Source organism: Cyanistes caeruleus, chromosome 3 (assembly GCF_971803275.1).
Source record: "Cyanistes caeruleus chromosome 3, bCyaCae1.hap1.1, whole genome shotgun sequence".
Taxonomy (NCBI): Eukaryota; Metazoa; Chordata; class Aves; order Passeriformes; family Paridae; genus Cyanistes; species Cyanistes caeruleus.
This window is the reverse complement of record NC_141703.1, coordinates 6,245,527-6,269,333: the sequence shown is the minus strand read 5'-3', so window position 1 is coordinate 6,269,333 and position 23,807 is coordinate 6,245,527. Positions and strand designations below refer to the sequence as shown.

Here is a 23,807-nt window from a genome sequence, read left to right as displayed (position 1 = left end):
TTGTAATAGTATTTTAAGTTGCTGCCCAATAAGGACAAGAAAAGCACTAGTAAATTTTGAGACTTAGCTGAATTTTATTTTATTACTAGTTGAGTTAGTTTTCATAAGCTGCATAGTAAGGTAGAGTCAGTGAACTGTGGTGAAGCAGCACAAATTATGTTTGGGAAAAACAGTAACTAGAAAGAAACATTGGTGTTTTACTGTGAATCCTCTCATCCCACCAGAGTCAACAGGGCTTTTGTCATTAACTTCTCTGTCAAAATCTTACCCCCACTCATAATTTGCTCTTATGAATCACCCAGGGATATTCCCTTCATATGTTCTTTGGAGGGGGAGTTCCAGAAGTGGAACTAGATATGCAGGACAACTTCATTTACAATTCACCTGCTGAGAGAAGTGATTTTCTTCCTTTGAAGAAAAAAACCCCATTTGTTTCAGTCAATATTTTGACTGAAAGAAACCCCATTTGTCTCAGTAGAAACAACTGAAGGAAGTCAGATAGGTATTAAATATGTGTATATACATATATATATATATATATATATATACTCACATCCCCACATATTTATTTATATATATGTACAGCCCATATTTTTTTATATATACAAACCCCTCCCATATTTGTCTGTATCTATAAATAATTTTTTTATATATATGCATACATATATTAATTTATGTGTGTATGTATATATACACACATAAATAAAGCAGAAGGGTTATATATCAAACAAAAATTCAAATGAACTAATGTATTTGTGAGAGCTGACAAGAAGTAGAAATAAAAAGAGAAACTCACTAAGGCATCATCAGCTAGCTAGGTTGGTTTTTTTCTTATAAAGTGCTACAGAAGAAAACTATGGTGAAAAAAAACTGTTTATAGAACATTTATTCCAGGAGGGAGAGGAAAGAACACAGATTACCCTACTGTTTTAATTGTTGTTGGGTTAAAGCATAGTCTTGTTTATATTCTAATTTATGGATGCATCAGATAATCCCCCCCACACAAAATTCCTCTACAACCATGACCCAGTTGGGGCTACACACCAGAGAAATGGACACTGCCCAGATGGGACAAAATAGGAGTACAGAAACACATTCCTGATTAAAAAGCAATTAAATCTTTACACTGCTGTTGCCTGTGGTGGTTTTTTTTGTTTGGATTTTTGTCTTTTTGTGAAATGGAGTTAGAACTTTTTGCATGCAGAAGGAGAACCCAGATGTGGAAACAGAAAGGAAACAAAGGTATAGCATTTCTTTTCCAGTAAGATCCAAAGAGAAAGACAGAAAGTTGTATTTTGTTATTCTGGTATTTTGCCTAGCAGAGACACATATTTATGAGTAACTTAGATAAAATTTACTAAGGTTTTCTTTTTAAAGAAAAAGGTGGAAATTTGAAACTAGGGGCTCCTATTTAGCTATGTTCACTGGAAGATTAGCATAAATACAGAAAATATGATTATTTTTGTCACCAGAGCACTTCAAAATTAAGACTTAAAACTAGCAAAGTGCCCTATCACTGTACACTAAAACAGTACTTTGTATTTTATCAGCTCAATTTGGAGGAGAATTTCCAGACAGAATGTTTCAACTGATGATCACAAAAGAAGGGGAAAAAAAAAAGACATTTTCTTTTTCCATAAATGAGGGTGGTAATAATTTTATTAAATTCTAATTCAAAGAATGTTATTTTAACACGCTGATCAAATGCATCATGAAAACCAAACATTATTTGCTTCGTTTAGTTTTATGAGGGTACAATGGGAAATGCCATTCTCTCCAATCACAGGTTTTCTAAATGTATCCACTTCACTGGTCTCTTAACAACAAATGCAATTACATTTTATTGTAAAATAATCAAATATTCACTTCCTTGCACATAACAGCTATTTTGTTTTGGATGTAAACACTTTGGGTAAATTTTCTCGTATCCTAAAGATGCTGTTTTATAGAATGTAGCATCCTCATTTAGAAAACTGTCATTTTCTGACTCTTGATTTGATTTACAGAGAGACCTAAAGGAAATATAATCATGGAGAATTATTTTAAATTTGAAATTATAACTCAATCCACAAGGCTAAAGCAAACATACTTTCAAAAAAAATCTATTTCCTATAAACTAATGAAGAATTTACAACATTTTAAATAACATTTTGCCATGGTGGTCTTGCCACAAGTAACAGGAAATAACTTAGAAAACTTTTTCAGGAATTAAATACAAAATGAAGCACATATTTTTTCAATGAATCATCAGGTTAAAACAATATGTCTTTTCATTTAATTTCTGTTTATAATGGTTCAGGTTGACATGATTTTAACAAGACTTCAAAAATCTGCTTAATCTTTTAGATACATCTTGTGTCTCTTACATAGATAGGTCCTTGATTGCCCTCCTTATTCCTTTCAAGAAGTTGACTTATCTTGTTCTTACTTCATGTGTTTTGGAGACTTTTAATATTTATCCCTTCTTTTAAGAGGATAACTGTCCAAAGGTCTACCTTCTGGAAGTTGTGACAGTCTTAGCCTCAATGTTTTTGTTTAGTTTTGTGTTTGTTTATTTTTAACTAGCAAATAGTGTGTTTTTTTTAATTGTAAAGGCCTCACTACAGTGACCTTCCAGACACAATTTACATATTTCTCCATAAATGAAGAATGAACACGGTTTTAATGTTCTTAATGTTCTTAAAGAACATTAAGTACTTAAAGAACATTTGGTTTTTTCCCCTTCCAGTTTCCTGAAGTCTCAGAACCCTCTTTCAGAAAACCTTCTGTAACTGGATCTCGTACAGGGACCTCCAGTGATCCAATACCCAGTGAAAAAGTAAAGGAGTGTTCAAGGAATCAAAGCAGGAGTGAGGTCTGTGACAGACAGCAGGTATTTTGGGAAGTCAAAGAATATCCTTTGCTTATAAATCCACCACTTTAAAAAAACAAAAATATCATTTTTATCCCATTCTACCTAGAAAAGTGTGAACGAACCAGCTTTAAATTGCAGCCCTGAATCTGAGCAGAAGGAAGAGCACAGCCCTGCTTGGGACATACACATTAACCATTGTGGATGCTGTGCTCCTGTTGGAATATATTATCACACAGTATCCACGTTTATCAATGCTGGCCTCAATTCAAATATGCCGTTAGATGCCTCACTAAGTGCTTCACTAAACTGAGCCTTTAATGCTATTTAAAACTAACTTAATATAGAAAAGAGCTATAGATTAACTGACACATCTATTGCCTTTTTTGTTCCAATCACTTCTGTTTAAGTGCACTGCACTCTGGGGAACATAAAAACTTGGTGGGGGGGAGGAGGGGAGTCTCAGCAAGTTATGTTTGACCTGGAATTGAAAATTCAAACACCAGACCATTCCAGACCTCAGGCTGTCTGATTCTTCCAGTCTCACGTAATCTATTCAATAGTTAAGCCTCACTCCCTATTACTCCTTAATAGTGGTTGTGCCTTTTATTGAATTCCTCAGAGCAAATCATCTAAAACTGGCTTTGAATGCCCATGTGGCTCCTGGAGTTGATTTGGAAATCCAGAAAACAAGACACGTACCAGCATTTGAGCAGCTGGCCACAAAATGACAGCCTCAGGCAGGAGCTCTGTGGTACAGGCAGCGATGCCAGAGCCCAGCTCCCTCTCACACCACCTGATGCCTCAGCCAGGAGACCCTTCTCTGTCCTCATGGCCTTGTCAGTCACACCTTCCCACTCTTGTGACCAGGAGAGCTTCAGAGATGAGATGTTCCCAGAGCATGGCACGTTAGTGGGGTGTTGGCTACTTCAAAACAGTAAAAGGAGGCTGCCTGCAGAGCCCAGCAGCTCCTCTGGACCAGGGTTCAAAGCAGGGAACCCCCTCCCTCCAGGGGTTTTCAGCAAGTCCCAGAGGCTGCTGCTGCCATGAGGAAGAGGGGAGTGGCACACAGAGGCAGGTGGCAGGAGCCCCTGGGAAGAGAAGATTGCAAAGGGCAAACGCCTGTTACAGCTTTGTGCAAAAAAATTCATCTCAGAAATATCTGTGAACATCTTATTAACTGCCTATCCCTGATTCATCCCATGAACACCACAGTTTTAGCACAGGTGTGTTTCTCCCAGAAAACAAACAAACAAAAAAAAACCCCAAAAACCCAACAAAACCTCCAATACTTACTATTTATTTAGATTTTGCATCAGCACACTCATCCATTAAAACAGAATTAAAGTAACAGGTGCAACCTTGATTTCAGCATTTCCCAGTCCTGGTGGCCTGGCTTTGTCACCTACCAGGTGGAAGAGTTACTTTTTTCTTTACTTTTAAGAGAAAAAAATAACCAAACCAGGCAAATTCCTTTTTAAATTTTGTGTCAATCTGTCAACAACTGCACACCTGAGAGGGTGAGAGCATTAATGCCCAGTGCTGTTGCTTGAGTCAACCAAGAAGCCAAAACTGGGGTCTGCCATGCTTTGCAGTGCCCCAGGAGAGAAAGCAGAACCCAGAAATTTGGGGTTTCAGGCAATGTTCTGGGAAGCAGCAGCATCCAAGCTCCCCATGGCTGCCCCTCATCTTCTGCCATCTTGCCCTCATTACCAGCCTGACTCAAAGTTTCCCTTTCCTGTGCTCACAGCAAGCCTGGCCCTGTTTCTTGCCTGTTTTGCAGCTTCTATTGAAGCACATGAACCAGAACTACTTCCAACCTTCATTCACCATCTCCCTCTGCTGCTTGGAGCTCTGGAGATTTGGTCTGCCTCATCCATCTATCCCATTCTCCAACTCAACCAAGTCAATGGGACATGAGGCTGTGCTTGAGGTAAGATGTGTTAATACACAGAAGTATCCAAAATACATTGGTATACCCAATTCTCCTTCAGCCTCCTGTTTTTCTACCTCTCAAGAGGCTTAACTGCCTTCTTTTTACCCCATTTTCTGCCCCTCTCTGCCAATCACAAGACATTTTCACAATCCATATTCCCCAACATACAGCCTGGGGTTTGTTTTGAGGCAGAACAAAAGAAATAACTTCTTCCAAGTGGTGCACAGTGCAGTTCTGGAGTCAAGGCAATTAGGCCTAAAACTGACAAAAGAAAATGACTTCACATCCCAACTGAAGAGAGCAAATGGAACAAAATGTAATGGAAGAATGACACAGCTGAAAACAAAACAAAGACGTGCCATATTTCATAACAATGCAGATGTTAAGATATTGAAAATATTTTTAGCATGTACCAGGGAACACAAAAAAGAAAAAACCTATTGGGAATAAGAGTTCAGATCTACATTGTTCCCCTGTTTTCATGACGTTTACAATAGTATTATTCCCTCCCACCCGCCATGAATTTAAACAGCTCCAAAACAAGCTCTTCACTTTGCCAAAAAAACATCAACATGTTCATTATTTTTAAGTGTATTCTAGTGAATAGTACCTGAAGCAACCCATTCAACTCTCTGCAGCTGATTTTCAGCTTTCAGAGGCCTTAATTATCTGTACATGGACCTCACCTTAGTCACAACCATGTCGGACCTTTCAACCCCCACTCCGTTTTTGGTTTTGATTTCTAGTATGCTGTACACTTAAGTCTCAGAAACTCAAAGTAACTTAACTCAAAGGGTATAGCTTTTATTTCCAAGTCAATTTAACACTGTAGGAGTTGCTCATGTACACTCCCTCCATTGTGTGTTATCCTTTTCCATTGCCCTCTCCTCTAGAAATTCAATTTTTCTTCAGCTGGGTAACCTACACATCCTTCAGCTGCTCAGAAAGGTGATTTCTCCTTTTCTTTTGCCCATGACCTGTCCTTCTGCAGACACACAGACAAACCCTACGGTAAGAGGAGCACCCAGTACACACAGACAGAGCTGCTGTGGTCCCCAGGCACTGCAGGTTACCTTGTGCCCTGCTGAGTGTCACTCTGGGCTGTGTCACCTGAACACCCCTGCACTGTGCAGCTCTGCTGGACATTGGTTTTTGTGCCTCCCCAGCCCCCAGTGACAAGACCAGTTTCTTGCTTTGCCACTCTGCTGCCTTTCTCCAAAGGGTGAAAACAAAGCACAAATGCAGCTGGTGTGGAGGCTCTGAATTCCCCCACCCATCAAAAAAAAATGGTTTTCTGGGTCACAGGGGGACAGAGAAGGGACTCGGAGTTTTCTCACTATAACTCATTTCTCCAGTTTCCAAGAACCAGCATTGATGGCCACCTCACAAACTGGACCAGCTGGGAAGCAAAAACTCTGGCCCCTCAAAGCTCCACACCCAAAAAGATGCCAAACACCACGAGGTTCTACCTCCTTTCTCAGCCTAATGAACATCTCATGAGATGTACAACACCCTCCATTTGCCCTGAGGGCTCTGCACATCCCAGCAGCACCAATTCCCATGAGCACATCACTGCCAGAGCAAACCCTGGATGCCTTCTCAAAGCTTCAGATTTTCTGAACTTATGTTACACAGCACAATCTGGATCCTCACCTGCCCTCTGGGATGGGAAGTCAATGGCCAGGAATGGGTAATAACTGCCTGGGTAATTCATTCCACTCATGAGCAGCCTCAGTTACCCCCCAGCAACAATTCATGCTTAGATAAGGAAGGGACCCACACAAACTGAATTACGCTGGTGGTGACAACACCAGCAGCCACAGAACTTCCAGAGGGGAAATCCAGGGAGTGACAACAGAGGGGCTGCAGGGAAAACAGCAGCAGCTAACAGGGTTACACCTCCAAATCCAGGGTCTGCACCGAAGAAGCCTTTGGGTAAGACCACATATGGATTTCAGCAGCCAAACAGCCCAAGGTTAGTTTATATTGGACAGGAATAGAGAGTATGTTTTGGTATGAAAAAAGTCTTCAGGCTGAAGCTCTACAGTGCTTTTCCTGGTAGCTCACCTTGTTACCAGGAATTCTTGGTGGCTGGCAAAGCTGGCCACTTTGAGCATTACTGAAACACGTACATGGACAGAAAAGGGCTCGTGTGAGGGCAGCTGAACAGCTCTGTGATGATCTTCACTTGTCAGTTGCCCAAGACAGATAAATAGTTCCAACTTTATTCATGGAAAAGCCAACATTTCACTTCACATTGTCAGGAAAGAAATGCTGCTTGCTTCTCCCAGGTTTTTCAGGCAGCTCTGCTGTGACTTCGAGGACATTGCACAGAGTCCCCAGGACCCTTTTACCTGCCATTGCCACCATCCCTGGCACAGAGTCACAGGGTCACACCAGACTATTTACACAAGAGGAGTAGCTTTGGAAAGCCTGGTTTAGACTGCCTGTCTTCAGCTACAAACTACCAGTCACAGGTTTCAGAAAAATCTGCCAAGAAACTAAAATCTAACTTGTCAGAAAGGCAGAAGCAGATTGCAGAAGGGCAAGCTGGGAACAGGGGAGTTCCCAAGAGGTCTTAGAGTTTGTTGAAAAAAAAAAAAGTAAAATTTTTCTAGTTTTTCCCTACGTAAGAGGAAAGTACAGTTTGACTTAATTGCAAAGCATAATGATAAGCCAGCATATATGTACATGACTCATTTTCAAATAATTACAAAATGCAGGGAGATACAGAAGACACAATTCAGGACTGTTTTCTTACTCTTAAGACTCACACAGCAGAATCAGGTCTACAGTAGTGTTACAAGACTCAGACACCCTATATAAGCAGATTTATCTCCAGCCAGGCCTGGTATTTCCCTAAAATCCCATCTGCAGACACAAACTACCCACGGTGAAGGCAAACTCAAATGCAAGGCCATACTCCTCTGAGAACACACAAAGCTGGTGCAGGTCTGAAACCTGGGACCACAGCCTGGACTGACTCTGCTCCCATGGAGGTGCAGGATCACTAAATAAATCACTCAACATGTGCCTGGCAGGCAGTGCTGTGGAAATGAAGGATTAGGGCAGTCCTCAGACACCCAACAGAGACAAGCTCACCAATCTTGCTCTTTCTCTGCATGGCGAGATCAATACCAGGATACACAGATGTTGGAACTGTATGCAGAAGGTGCTAAATAAAAGTGGAGATGAAATAGAAGAAGCCCCAGGTGATTTAAGGGATAAAACCAAAGTGTCTTCAAGTGAGACTTAAGGATTTAAGTCTGTATGAATTATCAGCGAGGATAATTTGCTTGAACAGAGTACCAGGCTAAGTGATGGATTCTCTGTCATCCCCTTAAGTTTTTGCAACATACTAAACACAGCAGAATCATTGCAGAATATATTTCTGTGTCCTTTGGCATGCAGGGTATTTTAAAAGACAGCATGAGGATCTTTCTGGCCTTGAAAACAAAATTCTGAGGGCTGTGCTAAAGCTGAAGACTGAAACCTAAAGAAAATATCTAATGCTTTAAACAAATACTGTGTTTCTTATTTAAATAAAACCACTTTCAGACACTAAGCATTATGAGTGGGGAAAGAACAAGCATTTACAAATGCCAAGTCAGCATGACAGAAATTTTAAGAAATAAATTGATTTCTATGAAATATTTTCTGCTCATTCTCTAATTGGGGAAAATTCATGCGAATGTCAGTCTCACCTCCTACCAATTATGACCAAAATATTGCCTTTTACTTCCCATCAGTGACACACCAAGTACTGGCATTTTTATTTCAAAATTTGTATGTGAGGACAAAGTTAACATATCAGTAAAAGGCTGTGGTTAGTTAGGTAAACTCCCCGTGGTAAATTTAGTTATTTCCTGATGTCACAACTTAGTAAGACAGGAAAGTCTTCTGCCAGTCTCTACCTTCTCGACATATGGCAACTCATTTCTAACCAAGAGGAGACACAAAATGCTCCCCTTTTGCAATAAAGCAATTAATCACTGTCTGCTAACTTTCTTTCCTGCTTTTGTGCCACTTTTTAAAGGAATTCCCCACATTTTTCTTCCAAAGGTAGATTTTAGGTATAGCATTAAGCAAGTTATTACCATCAAATAAACAATTTAATTCTATGCCTCACAAGGCCATGGTTCTTTGAGCATCTTCACATCCTTTTGTGACCCTCAATCCCCTCCCAGTAGGTGTAGAAAATGAAAACATTAAAAAAAAAGAAAATGAAAATGCACATAGAAATGTGGCAGCAAAAAAATATATAAAGGAAGTGCAAGGTCAAGAAGTGCAAATATTAAACCCACTCACATCAAAAACTGAGAAATGCAATTAAGTTAATCATTCAGGTTTCATCAATGGGTTTCTACTTGAATTACATGAGGTACAGGTAAATATTACAAATCTGAGTTTGGAATTTAGCTTTAAATCCACAAGTTATGCATTGGAGGCAAACTCTCTGAATGAGATTAGAGAATGAATATGATGGTAAAAAGAAAATAATGAATTAAGAGAAAGCCAAAGAATACACAGCAAAGGTTTTGTCTGTTGTCTCGTGTCTAATTCTACAAAAAGCTCCCTGAGACCAGAGATGCCATTTACTTCTAAAGGTCCCAAAATCCATGCATTGTGAAGTATCACGGATATCCTCAGTACCAAACATTAACTTTTGATTTAATACAGTCTGGAACCACGCAAAGGGATGAGGAGCAAGGCCTCCAAGGCCTCAAAGCCAGCTTTGTCTCCATAGAAGTCACATATTTCAACAGAACAAGAACAGAGACAGAGACATAATTCAAGATCTGGAATTCACAGAATTCACAGAATCACCAGATTGGAGGAGATCTTCAAGATCATCCAGTCCAACCCATGCCCCAACACCTCAACTAAACCATGGCACTGAGTGCCAAACCCAGTCTTTAAACACATCCAGGGATGGTGACTCCACCACCTCCCCAGGCAGACAATTCCAGTACTTTATCACTCCAAAGTAAAATAAAAAACTTCTTCCTCATATCTAAATTCTTGACTTGTAATTAATTCATTAGTGACAACTCTGTTAAAGCACCACGTAATATTTTATCCATGTACCAGCTTCAAAAATCTCTTCAGTTCAGGCAAGATATAAAGCACACTTTTCTACATGGCTGAATAGGACAAGTTCTACAGAACTGTGATGAAAATTAATGACTATATTATGAAGCAAACGATACCAGCCACCAATTATTTGCAGCTCAACTAAATGGGAGGCACCCTGAGAAACCTCCAGCAAAGCTGCTTGGATTCTGCACTTTCCAACAGCCACTGAAGGTGGAAACAAACCTCAAGCACTGAAACACTTGTAGGGTACATTTTGTGTCAAGTGTACAGAGTTTAAGCCATCCCAGACCCTGTAACATAGCAAAAAGGTGTAATTCCTAATTATTCATCTTATTTTTCCTTTCCAGATGCACTGAGCTACCTTGGGCAGGGAGATCCAGCTCCTCACCAGCGACCATCAAACGTGGCCCTGCTGCAGCTGGAAGGGCCAGTGGCCTCCTCTGGAGGGCAAGTCAGAAAAAAAGCCCAACGTGGAAACTCAGAACTGCCCTGGAAACCCCAATCATTTTCCAGTAGCCAGGGAGGAAACACAGTCAGTGCTCCTTCCAGACTAAGGACAGCCTTTGTGAATGCCCCACCAAAGTCATCAAAATTAAAACCCTTAAACTAATGCTCCAGCAGAAAAGAACGCTGCCTAAAAGAGGAGCAGAGGGAGGGGAAGTCTTGCCTGACAAAGCAGGAGCATAAAATGGATTTATCAGAGTGGGAGGAAAAAGGTGATAATGAAGAACACTTCAGTCAGACCAGCTTGAGAGAGATCTACATTCAGTGTTAAAAAAAAAAGAAGACAAAAAGTGGGTTTTTTTTAAAAAAAATCACAGTAAAGTGACTGCCTTGGGAGAGAAAAATGTGCTACATCTTCAAGGTGCCATGCAGGCCACATGGCTTTATCAGCAGAGCTGGTGGAAAACCCAAGTGGCTAAATGGTAACTGCAATCAGCTTGTAAAATAAGAGAAGCTCCTTCATAAGGGTCTTAAACCAAAACAGGGTGGAGATGGCAAAAGTAAAAGAACATTTGAGACAATTAGAGTGGGCAATAAAACCATCTATGAACTTTAACAAGAAGGCAGAAGTATTTCTTTCCCCATATAACCAAGAAAACACACAGCTGCCACTCAAGGAAAGTCCTGTGCTGTTTCAGAAACATTTGGTCTAGGAGATGAAACTTTTTATCTTTAGACACACTTCTGCATAAGTGTGTTGAAGGGTTAAGGGTTAAAGATCCCTAACATTTTCAGAATAAAATATTCCCCGGGTCAAATGTGCAAAATTAGATGGACATATGGAACACATGACCACTGAGGAATAAAAGGAAAATAATCTTCAGCAAGGAGGTAGCAGTCAAAGTTCAGATGTAAAACTGGAATCATGTAACAAGACACTTGACAGAATGATTTTTAAATGGACCTTTTTAATTATACCTGTTTAGTTATTCAGCCATTACCTCTTTTGCCTGTCCTTGTTGCTTGGTTCTTTATTCCCTAAACCTTTTGATAAATTTTTGTCCTTACCTCTGACTGTATTAAATGTAATGAGCCTGATGGACATGAAATCTAGGCACACATTCCTCTTTTCCACTGAACAATTTCAACTCTTACTGCTAATTACAAAATTCTTGCCTGAGTGCCACTGCTCACCAAGTTATTTAATGTCTGTGCTTCTTAGAACAGCTACATACTTTTCTAAAACTTAATTTTTTTACACCATACGACTCCCCAAGAACATCACAGCTAAGTTTGATTTAATTCTAACTACCTAAGAATTTTCCATCTTCCCTGCTTTATACCATCCATAGGTTTGATCTGTTCCTCACTATGTTCCAAGAGATTAATTAATGAGAAGTAAAATACAAGGAAATTTCTGTGGGAAAAACTTTCTTCTAACTTGAATCATTAAAATGAAATAACATAAAATAATTGTTGAACTAGTCATAAATCAGCAATCTACTTAATTAAGTAATCCACCTGGCTTCAAATTCTTAGGAGTTTTTAAGTTTTGCTGAATCAAAGGAGCTACAGCAGACTTCTTGGAAGGACTGCTACCTTCTGAAGGTTTCAAAAATCATTACAAGCACTACTTCCACTCTCCTCCATCCCCCAGCCTCAAAAATAAAAAAAAATTCTATTTTAGGCTGAGATTTCTAGGTCTGTTTACAGGGGAGCAGGGCAGGGGAGAGGAAATGTTTCTTTTCACAGACCTTGTTAAATAAGAGCCACAAGATATTTTTGCAAGAAATTCATAGAATCATAGAAGTGTTTAGGCTGGAAAAACCTTTAAGGTCATCAAGTACAACCCAGCACTGCCAATCCACCACTCCAGTGTGTCCCCATGTCTCAATTATCTCCAGGGACAGTGACTCCACCACTTCCCTGGGCAGCCTGTTCTGATGTCTCACCACTCTTAACATGACATTTTTTTTTTCCCTAATATCCAATCTACACCTCCCCTGGTGCAACTTGAGGCCTTTTCCTCTGGTCTGGAGAAGAGAGCAACCCCACCTGGCTATGCCCTCCTTTCAGGGGGTTGTAGAAGCATTAAGGTCCCCCTGACCTTCCTTTTCACTGAGAGTTAAAATTAATACAGGGTTGATGAAGAAGGATGAGGAAACATTGCCCCAGAGCAGATGCTGTGTCTGGATGCTGCAGCTCCTTGAAATTCCACAAACCATCCAACAGAACCCCCCCTGCTCAAAAGCATCCTCACCACAGCCAACAAAATCTTACACCTTTACAGGCTGAAAAATGTAACAGGCAAATGCCTGCATGGGAAAGCATTTGAGAAAACAGAGTTTAAGAAGTTGTCAGGACTTGGTTGGTCTCTGCAAAAGATCATATGAATATTTATCTGGTGAGATAAAATATATTAAATTCAAAAAATATAATATATTAATTATATTAATATAATAATATTAATATAATATAAATTACATTAATTAATTTAATATATAATATATTAAATTAAATTGAATAACCCTCTCAAGGCATTTGCCACCAGCAAGCTGACACAGCACACCACCACTTAGGGTAGCTCAGCTTGGTCTGACTGAGAAAAAAACCCAAAAAACTTCTTTAAACTTCATAAAATAACCCAATATGGGTCAATGGGCATTGTTATGTCTGTGTGTTTGATATACTGTTGAATATTCATTCCAACTGGAAATTATTTGTGCATGGGGTAAAGCAACCATGGAGATTATGTTCAGATGTGTCAGGAAGCACCAAGATGGATCAAAACTAAAAAAAAAACAACAACTCCACCTATAAATTTGATGACTAAAGGTAAAACTGCTGCAAAGCAAAGAAAAAAAAAACAACAGAAAAAAGAAAAAAAAAAGAAAAAGGAAAAAAAAAAAAAAAAAAAAAAAGGAGAAAAGAAGAGAAAAGAAGGAATACCTGAAAGTTGAAAAGCAAATTGGCAACAGTACCAGGGCCTGAAATTAGAGGATCTGGAATTTCTGTGCATTCTCAGGAGCCAGCAGGATGCAAGGCTGTAGGAGGTGATGTCAGAAGTGTGTCTGTGCCTCACCACTGGGCTCAAGAGAGACATGATAAGCAGATTTTTGGTTTGCTTTGGGCCCTGGCTTCCATTTTATCAAAGGTTTCATAAGAGTTTAGAATTTTCTTTGTGAGCAACACAGACTTCATAAAACCAAAATCTGAATAATAGGCAGCATGCGACTTTCATTTTGACTTCAGAATTATTATTATTTTTATTATATAGTGCACAGCCACCTTAATTATCAGGAACACTACGAACCATCCAGATAAAAACTAACAAGTACAATCAACTATTTGTAAGGCATCAGAATAATTACAGTGCCTGGCACCCTTCCCCCCAAAAAAAGAAAAATACAAGTGTAGTTGATAACAAAAAGGAAAATTAAAAAAGGTATGTATGCACAAGCTTTAAAATTCTCAAACATAAAACCTGTTTTCTCTGAGGATCTTGTATTAGAAAAATATAACTGAAAGAGTTTCCAAATTACTGATTCCCCTCAATTAAAAAGGAAAACAAAAACATACAGCAGTGTCCACTTCTTAAGACAACCCTGGAATAAATAATTGCTTGGGAAATATGCTATGGCTGGTGCATCCCCTTAACTACTTAAGACCACAAACTACAGTTTAAAGTATGATTTTAAATAGATATGAAAGTCTAACCCTCTGACTATGTTACTAGTGAAGTTCAGTTCCACAGTGCCTAGGAACAAATTATTTTTAGGGAAAAATCAAGATCAAACCTTACTGACTGGGTTTGTGCTGACCCAAATCTCCTTCAGTGTCCAGCTGCCAGTGGTTCAGCTTCATTACCTCACTATATTAATTACCAGATTAAGAGCAAAACAAGATTTTTCCTACACTTTTTCTCTCCTTTAGTATAACATTCCATCATAGAAAATTAAAATAAAAAAAATTATTCTAAGAAGTCTGTTTTGCTGCTGTTGAACAAACAGGAAAACTGAAGACCATTCAAGGGAATCATCAAAATAACTGAGCTAATGACAGGACTGATTCTTCTCCTGTTCTTGAGACAGATGAATGTCTTAGGTGGGGTAAATAATTAAACCTTTCTTTCAAACAGGCTCTATTTCCTAAATTATGTAATTTACAAAAACCCTATATAATCTTTTCGAGTGATTCTTCTTTTTATTTCAGAAAAATCTATTATTTTACTTTTTTTTTTTTTTTTCCCCTCCAAACAGAAGAATATTTTATTCTCATTTTTAATATGGCTCTCAGCTTGATGGGCAGCTATGGAAAACTTTGTGGGACAATCTGAACTTTAGTAGGAAACAGACACTTCTCCATGAAACCCTTAAAAATGAGCTTAGCTGGTATTGTCTTTTCATGTATTTTTATCTTAGTACCACTGGGAAAAAAAGTGACCTACTAAAACCTCTAGAAGAATCAGATCTGACAGTAACATATAGAATGGGAATATTCAAAGGCCAGCTCTGACTTAGGGAGGCCAGTCTGCTTTGTTTCCCTTGTCAGTCTGTAGCCAGTGTGCACAGAGAAAACCTCCTCCAGCAGGTAATTCAGAGCAGAAACCAGCTTGGGGTGCTCCTTATCACCCACTGGGGAAGCTGATTTATTGTACCAACCCCAGGAACCCAAGGAGACAAATATTCCTGGGTTAGAGTTAACCTCAGTGTCCCCTGCAACATCAGCTCAATAGGTGCAGCACGGTGTTTGTGCTGGTCCTGTGCCTCCAGGCTGGTTGTGTTCACACCAAGATTTATCACTGGGACACTCAGATTTCACTTATTACTGGGCTGGAAGGCTACACAATCCTATTTTCATAACTTCTAAATATTTTTAATGTTTAAATTCCCTCCTATGTCTAATGGCCAAGTCATTCTTTATTCTTAACCACCTATGCTCTCCAAGTTCTTACTCAATTCGGGTCTAACAAAGCTTTAGTCCTCATACATTTGGATAAAGACTGAACCTAGGTGTAACCTCACCATATTTATAGAAAAAGAGATTTCATCTTCCATGTTCAAAACACATATTTTTCATTTTATTATTTGGATAAGCATTTTATCCTGAACCAAAATTCTCCAGTTTATTTTTGCACATAGTTTTTTAATTCAGTCCATTGGAAGATAAACTGCAAAGGGTAACAAGTGTCCAGCTTTAAACAGGGATGGAAGTAAAGCTGAATACTGATACTTCAGAGCAAAGAATCTTAACTCCCTTGTACAGGCATTAAACTCCACATACCACACCATCATAAATGCTGAAAAACACCTCCAAGATCATGGAGTCCAACCTTTGGCCAATCAGCACCATATCAACTAAGCCACAGCACTAAAATGTGGTAAAGACTGGTACATTCTTCAAAGAAAACGGAACTTTTTTTGTTTTGGGAAGTTATCAGGCCCAAGGGAAAAAAAAAATAAAAATCTGTCCTTCTCAACCTGTTTTCCTCACCAATATTTCTGTTATACATCTGGAGTGACATTTGGTCTGCATTTTGTATGTGGCACTGCAATTCCTCTTCATTTTACATATTAATAACCACATTCAGTCAGGCCAAAGATACATCTATCCTCATATTACAGCTTTAGCAAAGGCTGAGAGCAGAGGTCTGGGAAGAGCACCAGGACAAGAAAAGCTTGCAGGGACACTTTGGGATCCCTCTGCAGCCTTCAGGGACTGGGCTCTGTGTTCTTCTAAGCAAGAGTTGATGCTTTTGCACACCCAGATAATCCTGCAGTATGTGCAGTGGCTCACAGCTAAACTATGCACTACAAAAAAAAAATACCACCTCTTACTTGCTCAGAATCTGTCGCTTAATAATGTTATTTGATCCCCTCTGGGTCTTGTACTACAAGAGACACTTAATGAACATTCCCTGTTCATTTTTTTCCATTACACTCCTATATAGATTTTTATCATTTTCATCTTTAGCTGTTTCTTTGCCAGGCTGAAGGTTCTCAATCTATTTAATTGCTCTTTATCATCACTGCCATCCATTTCTAGTTGTTATCTCTCCTTCTTTTTCCCCCCTCATTCTTCCTTTAAATCCAGGGATCAGAACAGCACCCAGAGGCCAAGACAAAAGCACAGGCAATTTACAAACTGGCATAGCAGACTTCTGCTCCATGAGCCATTTTTCCCTAGGTTTTTTTTTTTCTTGATCAATCCCAAACACTTGATCAATGCTGGGATTTGACATGATAAACTCTCCACATTGCTTCCTTCCATGCTAACAATCTCAATAATGGCAGGATTGTTCTCCTCCACAGGCATTACTTCATTGCCCCAGCAGCAAGCTTCAACCCCAGTTACTGAGCATCACAAGCTCCCTCTTGGGTTCTTCATAAATGGCTTTCATTTCTGCTACTCTCATTAATTTAGAATCATTCTGCACTCTCCCTTCCAGATCACCAATGCATACGGGTGTTAAACTTAGCACACATCCATGAGTAACTCTACTGGTGACCTCCATCCCTCCTGTTAAACAGGACATTTATTCATCCTTTGGCCACCAGTCTAGGACAAAAAAAAATTCCTCATGTGTCAGAGCAGTTTCATTTTGCTCAGCACCTTTGGTGAGTCGCTCTCACAAGACTCCCTGAAAGCCCAGTGTACTGCACCAGCCAAATCACACTTACTCACAGCCCCAACAGTGCCTTCAAAGAGCTCCACCAGACCTGTGAGACTCTTCTGACTCTTTCCTGGTACATCAAATTGTCCACGAATGCTTCAGCTCTCTTCTGCATTGTATTTACCAGAAAACTGGCTGGTATGAATGCCAGCCAAAGTGGTCCTGTTCTTTCCCACAGGCTTTCTGGAAGCCTTCTTAAAAACTGGCATCACCTTTGGCACCCTCAGCTTCACTGCTACTGTGAACATTGTTATGTTTCATACGCCTTCAGCTACAGGTGCAATGTTCTTTGAGCTCTTTTAGATCTTAGTTAACTATTGGACCATTGGCCACCACATTTCTGATCACTTTGAAAGAACTTATGGCAAGATTCTCTGCTTTTTACAAATCACATAGCAGGCTTTAATTTGTTTTATTGTATATTTCATGTTTATTTTGCATGAATTTCACCTTTTTAAATTTTTGAGCATGTTTTTGCAGAGTATCTTTCTGTTCCTTACATCTTGCCCAACTATACTAAATATTTCTCAAAACTTTTTTTAAGAGTCAGAGAAGCAGCTTTTAGGAATATGCTTTTTTGCTTTTTTTTTTTCCTGAGTCTCTCCACAATGGCTGCATTTCATTTTCTTAACAGTTTCTCTTACCAGGCTGTCCATAGGAACCCTAATCAATGTCCCACTTGACACCTTCTCTGTGGCAGATGTGGACTGCCAATAACACACTGCACAACTAAAACTATCAATCCCCCCATTTTATATTCCAGTCTTCCAACATTTGCATAGAAACATTCCATTTTGTTCTGCCTGCCTGTCCTTCTGTGCCCCTGCCTAAATAGGACCTGATTTTTCCAGCAGTCCTTTGCTGTTTTCTGGATGAGCTTCATCAACTTCTGCCCCACATAGTTCAGCATCACCATGACCTGTGTGCCTTTCCTGCCTGCTCTCAGGCAGAACCTTGGGAGGATTACACTGCAGACTGATGCTGCACAGCTCTTTCTTCTTAACCTTTTATCCAGCAACTCCTGTGCTGCTTCCTCTGGAAGCCTCGATCAGTCACCAGCACTTCTCCACCATGAGCAGAGAGCCTCGACTCCTTTTGCTGCAAGCCGAGGTTACCAAAGTCTCCCTTCCAGCACGGGTTACACTCCACAGCAGGAGATGGTTCTCCATCACCTGGAGCCAACACCATGCAATGGAATCCTTGGAGCAAAAGGATACCTGGACATCACCTGAGGTCTCATCTACAGGATGAGATTTTTTTGGATGCAATTTCAGGGTCATTTCCCATTTGCAGGATTGATGTCCTGCTGCATTACAGCTCCTCATGGGATCCCAGTGGCAGCCTCCCTGGAGACAGAGGTGGGAATACCTGCCTGGAGGTTTGCTTTACACATTTGCTGGTTGAGAGTAGTTTCCTTACACTTTTCATGTTGTGACTTTCACAAGAGATCGGTTGCATTAATCTGCAGTGAGCATCTTGCAGTGTCATAACTATCCCTTTGGTTTAACAGCTGCATTAACACTGTTGAGAGCAAGTAAATGCTTTTTTTTCTTCCTAACTGGAGATCTGATATCACCCTCTAGACTGAGAAGCCAAAGGGTCTAGGCTAAATGGCCTCAGACATGTTCCTTGTGTTTTAGGCTTAGTCTCATTGTATTTCATTGAAATTTTCACTTGGTGTCTCTCCCTCCAGAGACTTTAATTCAGACTGTCCTCATCCTCCTGGAAGACATTGGTTTTCTAGTGGCTTTCTAAAAATCTAAAACCATTCTAGTGGTTTTCTGAAAATCCAGCTTTAATACTGGACTAGCTGGTGCTTTTGAAAGGTTAAAGTATTTATTTATTTTGGGAAATGTTAATAACTTCTCTGCCTTCCATTCAGCATCTTTAATCCATTCCTCAGGTTCCCACAAACCATTTTCAATACAATCCTATGAAAGTAAGGAGGAGTAAGAAAGTTTAATTTTTCTTGTGTAACACTCTGGTATCATTAACAGACATTTCCCATAACTGCTGGGCAATCATGCTTTATAATCTAACAGATCACAGCCACTTTATGATAGCATGAAAGGACTGATTGTGCAAGCCCTTAAACACTGCTTCCCTAGGACAACAAAACATAACCAGCCACAACTTTTAGTTCAAAACAGAAGCACAGAACTGTTTTTTAAGATGCAGCCTCTGTTGCACTATTGAGGGGAGCTGTACTCACACACCCTTCACCAAATCAAAGAGTATTCTACATAACCAAGACTTGCTGATTCAAACTGGGACCTCACCCATTCAGATTCCAAATTTAGATTTCTTACTATGAATTCTACTTTCAATTACACCAAGTCTGCTGCATTTTACTGGCTCTGATGTACACAGCTTTCGACACAAAAAAGTCTTGAGAGCTTACACACACACATGCTGTCACTGCTGTATTTATAGGCAAGATGCTTAAACATTTGCATTTTATTGTAAGGGATAAATTGTGCTGTACAGTACAGAGAAATTCAATACTGATTCACAAAACAGGCCTGATTTTTCAGTTGACAGAAAATGGTTCTAGTTCCCTTTCCACCATCAAATCTAATTTAACGTAACCCAGTGTAGTGCAAATACATCAGATACTTAGTAATCTCCTGTAATGGCAGGGAAATTCATCACAAATTGCTGAATGTTATGAATCATCTTGTGAACACATAACTGCCATACACTGAAAAAGGCGCTTTAACAAGTGGTTTCATTCATTTATGTCAATACTTCATAATTAGCACAGAGAAGTGTCTGTAAATTGAACTCTTGAGCATCACACTGCTTAGTTACCTTTTTTTTTTTTAATATTTTCAGCACTTGATGTAATGGAGGACCCCATTAAAATTTTGTGCCAATGACAAATGACATTTTCATTTTCTCTTTTAAACATGTTAGCACAAGCTAATGAACTCCAACAAAGCCATAAGCACATGGTGACCTGTAGTACATAAACAGTTCAACTGACTTTATCAGGGATATTAATGTAAGTTTTTGATGGATATTTAAACCCTGTTGCTCAGTAACATACAATAATACAAGAACTACTGGTCTATATGGAAGTTAGTGCTGATGCTCACTCAGAAGTAGTGGGTGACAAGAAAAACATGACAGCCAGATGCTCAGAAGAGCTCTCTGCCCAGATTTAGCCACCTTTTCATTTGAAATTGAAGAACTCAGATAGAATACCCTGCAAAGCTTTCAGAGGCACACAGTATATTGAAAGCATTATGATGTACCAAAAACCAGGGTCTTGCTGTTCCCCAACACAGACACAGATTTTCTACAGAGACCTTACAATTTCAGGGCTTGAGTGCCCACAAAGCCATACTTGAACTATGGTTTCCTGATCAGTCCTTTAAGCACTGGGTGGAAATAATTAAGCATTTCTACTTGGATTTCATAATCTCAAGATGCCCAGTCACTATAATTTAACAGTTTAGCGGTGACATCTGGTTGGTTGCACCTGTGGGGTGCACTGTCTTGGCCCATTCTAACAGCAAAATAAATCATTCCCTCTGCAGCTTCCCTTGCAACTGGGCATAACTCAAGCTGTGCCCAAGGCCAGCTCCTGCAGAGAGGCTGACACAAGCTGACCTGGTCATCCCTGGGTATTTGCAGTAGAACCACATTCTCTCAGGAGCAACTGAAAAGTTTAGACAAACTACACTCCCAGACCAGGAAAGGAAGTGCAAGACTATAAATATATCCATGATCACAGTGATAATTCCACTTTGACGTTTCTTAGCAGGACAGCTTCCCACTCATCAGTTCTAAAAAATCCTCAAGCCCCAGCTCTGAATTTGTCTCATCCTCCATGGCTTCCCAGGATTCCTGAAATGCAGACCCATGGACTAATTTCCACAGGCTGTGCACACCAAGGTAAACATGCAAGAAAAGCTTTGCCTTACTCTAATGTTGCTAATTAATGACCAAATAATTATTAAAATAATCTAGTATTTCCCTGTGCTTTGAAATAGGAAACCTAATCTTGAGCTCTTATTGCATACTGCTTATTTTTACTTTTATTTCTTAATTGAAAACAGTGTTGTCTTTTTTTTTTTTTTTTTTAAATTTTACAAGATTTAACCCTTAACAAGGTATACATATCTCCACTGGACACTTATTTGAAACAACATGTAATTCTTTATTACATCTTCTTAATTCTGCAATTTTCCTCATGCTTTCAATTCTTCAATGCTCATTAAAATCATTACTGATAAGACACCAAAAACATCCAGATGTGCAAAGTTGTCTCTTGCATCTTAAGTTTCTCCTTTTCAAGGATATTCAGGCCTGTAACTGCTGCTAGGTTTACCAATATAAAATCCATTTATTTAAAGAGATTAAAAAAAAAACCTCAAAACTTCAGGCTACTTAGTACTCCAATTCTCAATAGTTACAATAAACCATAAAAAGTAGGAAAATCCCACCTCTCCTTGCACACTGCCTTCAAAGTATTTTTGCCCCTTTTAGTAGTCAAATATAGATTTTTCCATGACATTTTGATTAGGCTCTTACTGTGAACACATTAAGTGATAATTGGTCCAAAAATACTTATTGAGCCAGGAATATCAGAATACAGTAAATACCGGGAGCACCATAGGCAGCTGGATGAATCACTTCACATACCTGTGGTTTTCCAGGTTCCTGTGCTTAGTCATGAGTACACTCTTCATATTCTCGTACACAGAACACAATTTCTGCCAATTTTTGTTCTTGGCTTCTACACTGCCACCTGTAGTCATACAAGAGAAATTAGCCATATTTTATGCTGCAAATCCTATTAGCACAATGTTTCAGCTCACTTCTTTTTGTAGACAAGCGTTCTAAAGCGTCCCCTTTTGTAAAAGGAGCATTTAGATATTCAAAATAAGTTATTTTCATTTTTCTCTTTAATATGTTTAAGGATAAAAGAAAGAAAAATTACCACCAAACAATCCCAACTCATTTTAAGCCAAGAGGACATTAAAAACTCTCAGACTCTTTGCAGAATTTTATTTTATCTTCATTGCTTGGTGGACACATCATAACCTTGACAGAGCAAGGTGACTTTTGAAGTGGCAGTGCAAAAACATCTGCACCTAATTACTTGGTAAATACAAAAAAACCCTAATTGTATTTGTTCTTCCGTCTGAAAAATGAACAGTTTTACAGAAACATAATATCCATGCTCAGCTTAGTTACCTTATAGAGGTTATAAGGAAATACATACAAATAAAAATTGCTGGTACTTGAAAGATTATCTGATAGAATGAGTAGCGATCTTGAACTTTTCTATTCAATGAGAACCATTCCATTTATTCCAGGCTCACTGCACTTAGAGCAATAAACCACAGATCCTGCCAAATTAACCATTTACAACAAAATAAGACCTAAACACAGTACCCGGAGCTCTCACATTAATCCTTCCCTGAAAATGTGAAAAAAACCCCAGAATATTCACGCCTTCCTGGAAAAACCAAAGCTTCCTGGTGCTCAGAATTTCACCGAATAGCGAAGTTTCGGAGTACAAGCTCTGGGGGGAAACCCGGCTTTTGCACGCACATGCCTTCTCCTTTCCTCCAGTTAAGGGTTGCTCACCACCCCTGGAAGCGGGAGCCCGAAGGCTCCTGGAAAAACGCTCCGGAGTCAGGAGCGGCCAGAAACAAACTCGGGTCCCCGCAGCACGGGAGGCTCCGGGCAGCCTGCGCTGCCCCACGGCAGCGACACCCGCAGCTGCCACCGGCAGCCCCACACTGCAACAGAAACCGAAATCGCGGGCGATTTCCAAGAACAAGTTGGTCTTAGGAAAAAAAACCCCCAAAGCGACAAAAACCCCGAAGATGATATAATAAAGAAATAAAATTCCCAAGCGCCGGCGAGCCTGCCCGCGTCCCGCAGCACAGGTCCAGGTAACCCTGTCGGCTTCCCGGACGGGAGAGGCTCCCCCGGCCAAGGGAGCCCCCCGGGAGCCGGGCACCATCCCAGCCGGGCACCGCCCGCGGCCCCCGGAGCCATCAGCCCCCAGCCCCCCGGAGCCATCAGCCCCCAGCCCCCCGGAGCCATCAGCCCCCAGCCCCCCGGAGCCATCATCCCCCAGCCCCCCGGAGCCATCATCCCCCAGCCCCCCGGAGCCATCAGCCCCCAGCCCCCCGGAGCCATCATCCCCCAGCCCCCCGGAGCCATCATCCCCCAGCCCCCCGGAGCCATCAGCCCCCAGCCCCCCGGAGCCATCAGCCCCCAGCCCAGCCGCTCGCAGGCTCCCCCGGGCCGGTGCCGGGGCTCGGGGTCACGGCCCCGGCCGGGAGCGGCCGCTGCCCACCCACCTGCGCTGCCGGGCCGGTGCCGCAGGATGAGGCGGCGGCTCCTCCTCGCCGGCGCGGCTCCCTCGCTCCGCGCCGCCGTCCCGGCTGCCGCCGCTCCGCCCGGGATTCCTGCGGGAGGGCGGGCGGGAGCGAGCGAGGGGAGGCGGCTCATCGCTGGGCACAGCCTCCCGCTCCCCCGCCGCCTTATCCTGCCTCTATCCCTTCCAGGCACGTTCTGCCGCACGGCGCCCGGGCGGACCCGCAGCGCGCACCTCCGGCCCCTTCCCTTTTTATCGCGGGGCCGGGGCTCCCGCCGCCGCCGCTGCTGCTGCTGCTGCCGCTGCTGCTGCCGTGCGGGGGGCTCGGCATCCGCCTGCCCACGGCCGGCCCGCCCCCGCCCCCGCCGCCGCCGCCGCGCTCGCACCGCCCGCCACCCACCTGTCCGCGCCCCGGCCCCGCCGGAGCCGCCCCCGCTCCGGCCCCGCTCGCCGCAGCGGCCTC

The 23,807-nt window shown here is 41.1% G+C and overlaps 1 protein-coding gene across 1 annotated transcript; it reads right to left on the bottom strand.

Moving 5' to 3' along the window:
• Positions 1-1,624: 1,624 nt before the first annotated feature.
• On the bottom strand, positions 1,625-23,478 carry LOC147653907 (uncharacterized). The gene is made up of 3 exons (XM_086879623.1): positions 23,328-23,478; positions 21,652-21,757; positions 1,625-3,942 (listed from the first exon to the last, which is right to left on the bottom strand). Exons 1-3 carry the CDS (start codon positions 23,476-23,478, stop codon positions 3,870-3,872), a joined length of 330 nt encoding a protein of 109 aa, XP_086735749.1. The 3' UTR covers positions 1,625-3,869.
• Between the last annotated feature and the right edge of the window lie 329 nt (positions 23,479-23,807).

What these genes read in the sequence shown, in the direction of transcription:
- LOC147653907 (XM_086879623.1), bottom strand. Translation starts at nt 23,478, where the DNA reads ATGAGCCGCCTCCCCTCGCTCGCTCCCGCCCGCCCTCCCGCAGGAATC. An exon ending in GCACCGGCCCGGCAGCGCAG is followed by an intron (nt 21,758 to 23,327) that starts GTGGGTGGGCAG and finishes GTATGACTACAG; the next exon opens with GTGGCAGTGTAGAAGCCAAG. An exon ending in AGGAACCTGGAAAACCACAG is followed by an intron (nt 3,943 to 21,651) that starts GTATGTGAAGTG and finishes TTCTCTTCCCAG; the next exon opens with GGGCTCCTGCCACCTGCCTC.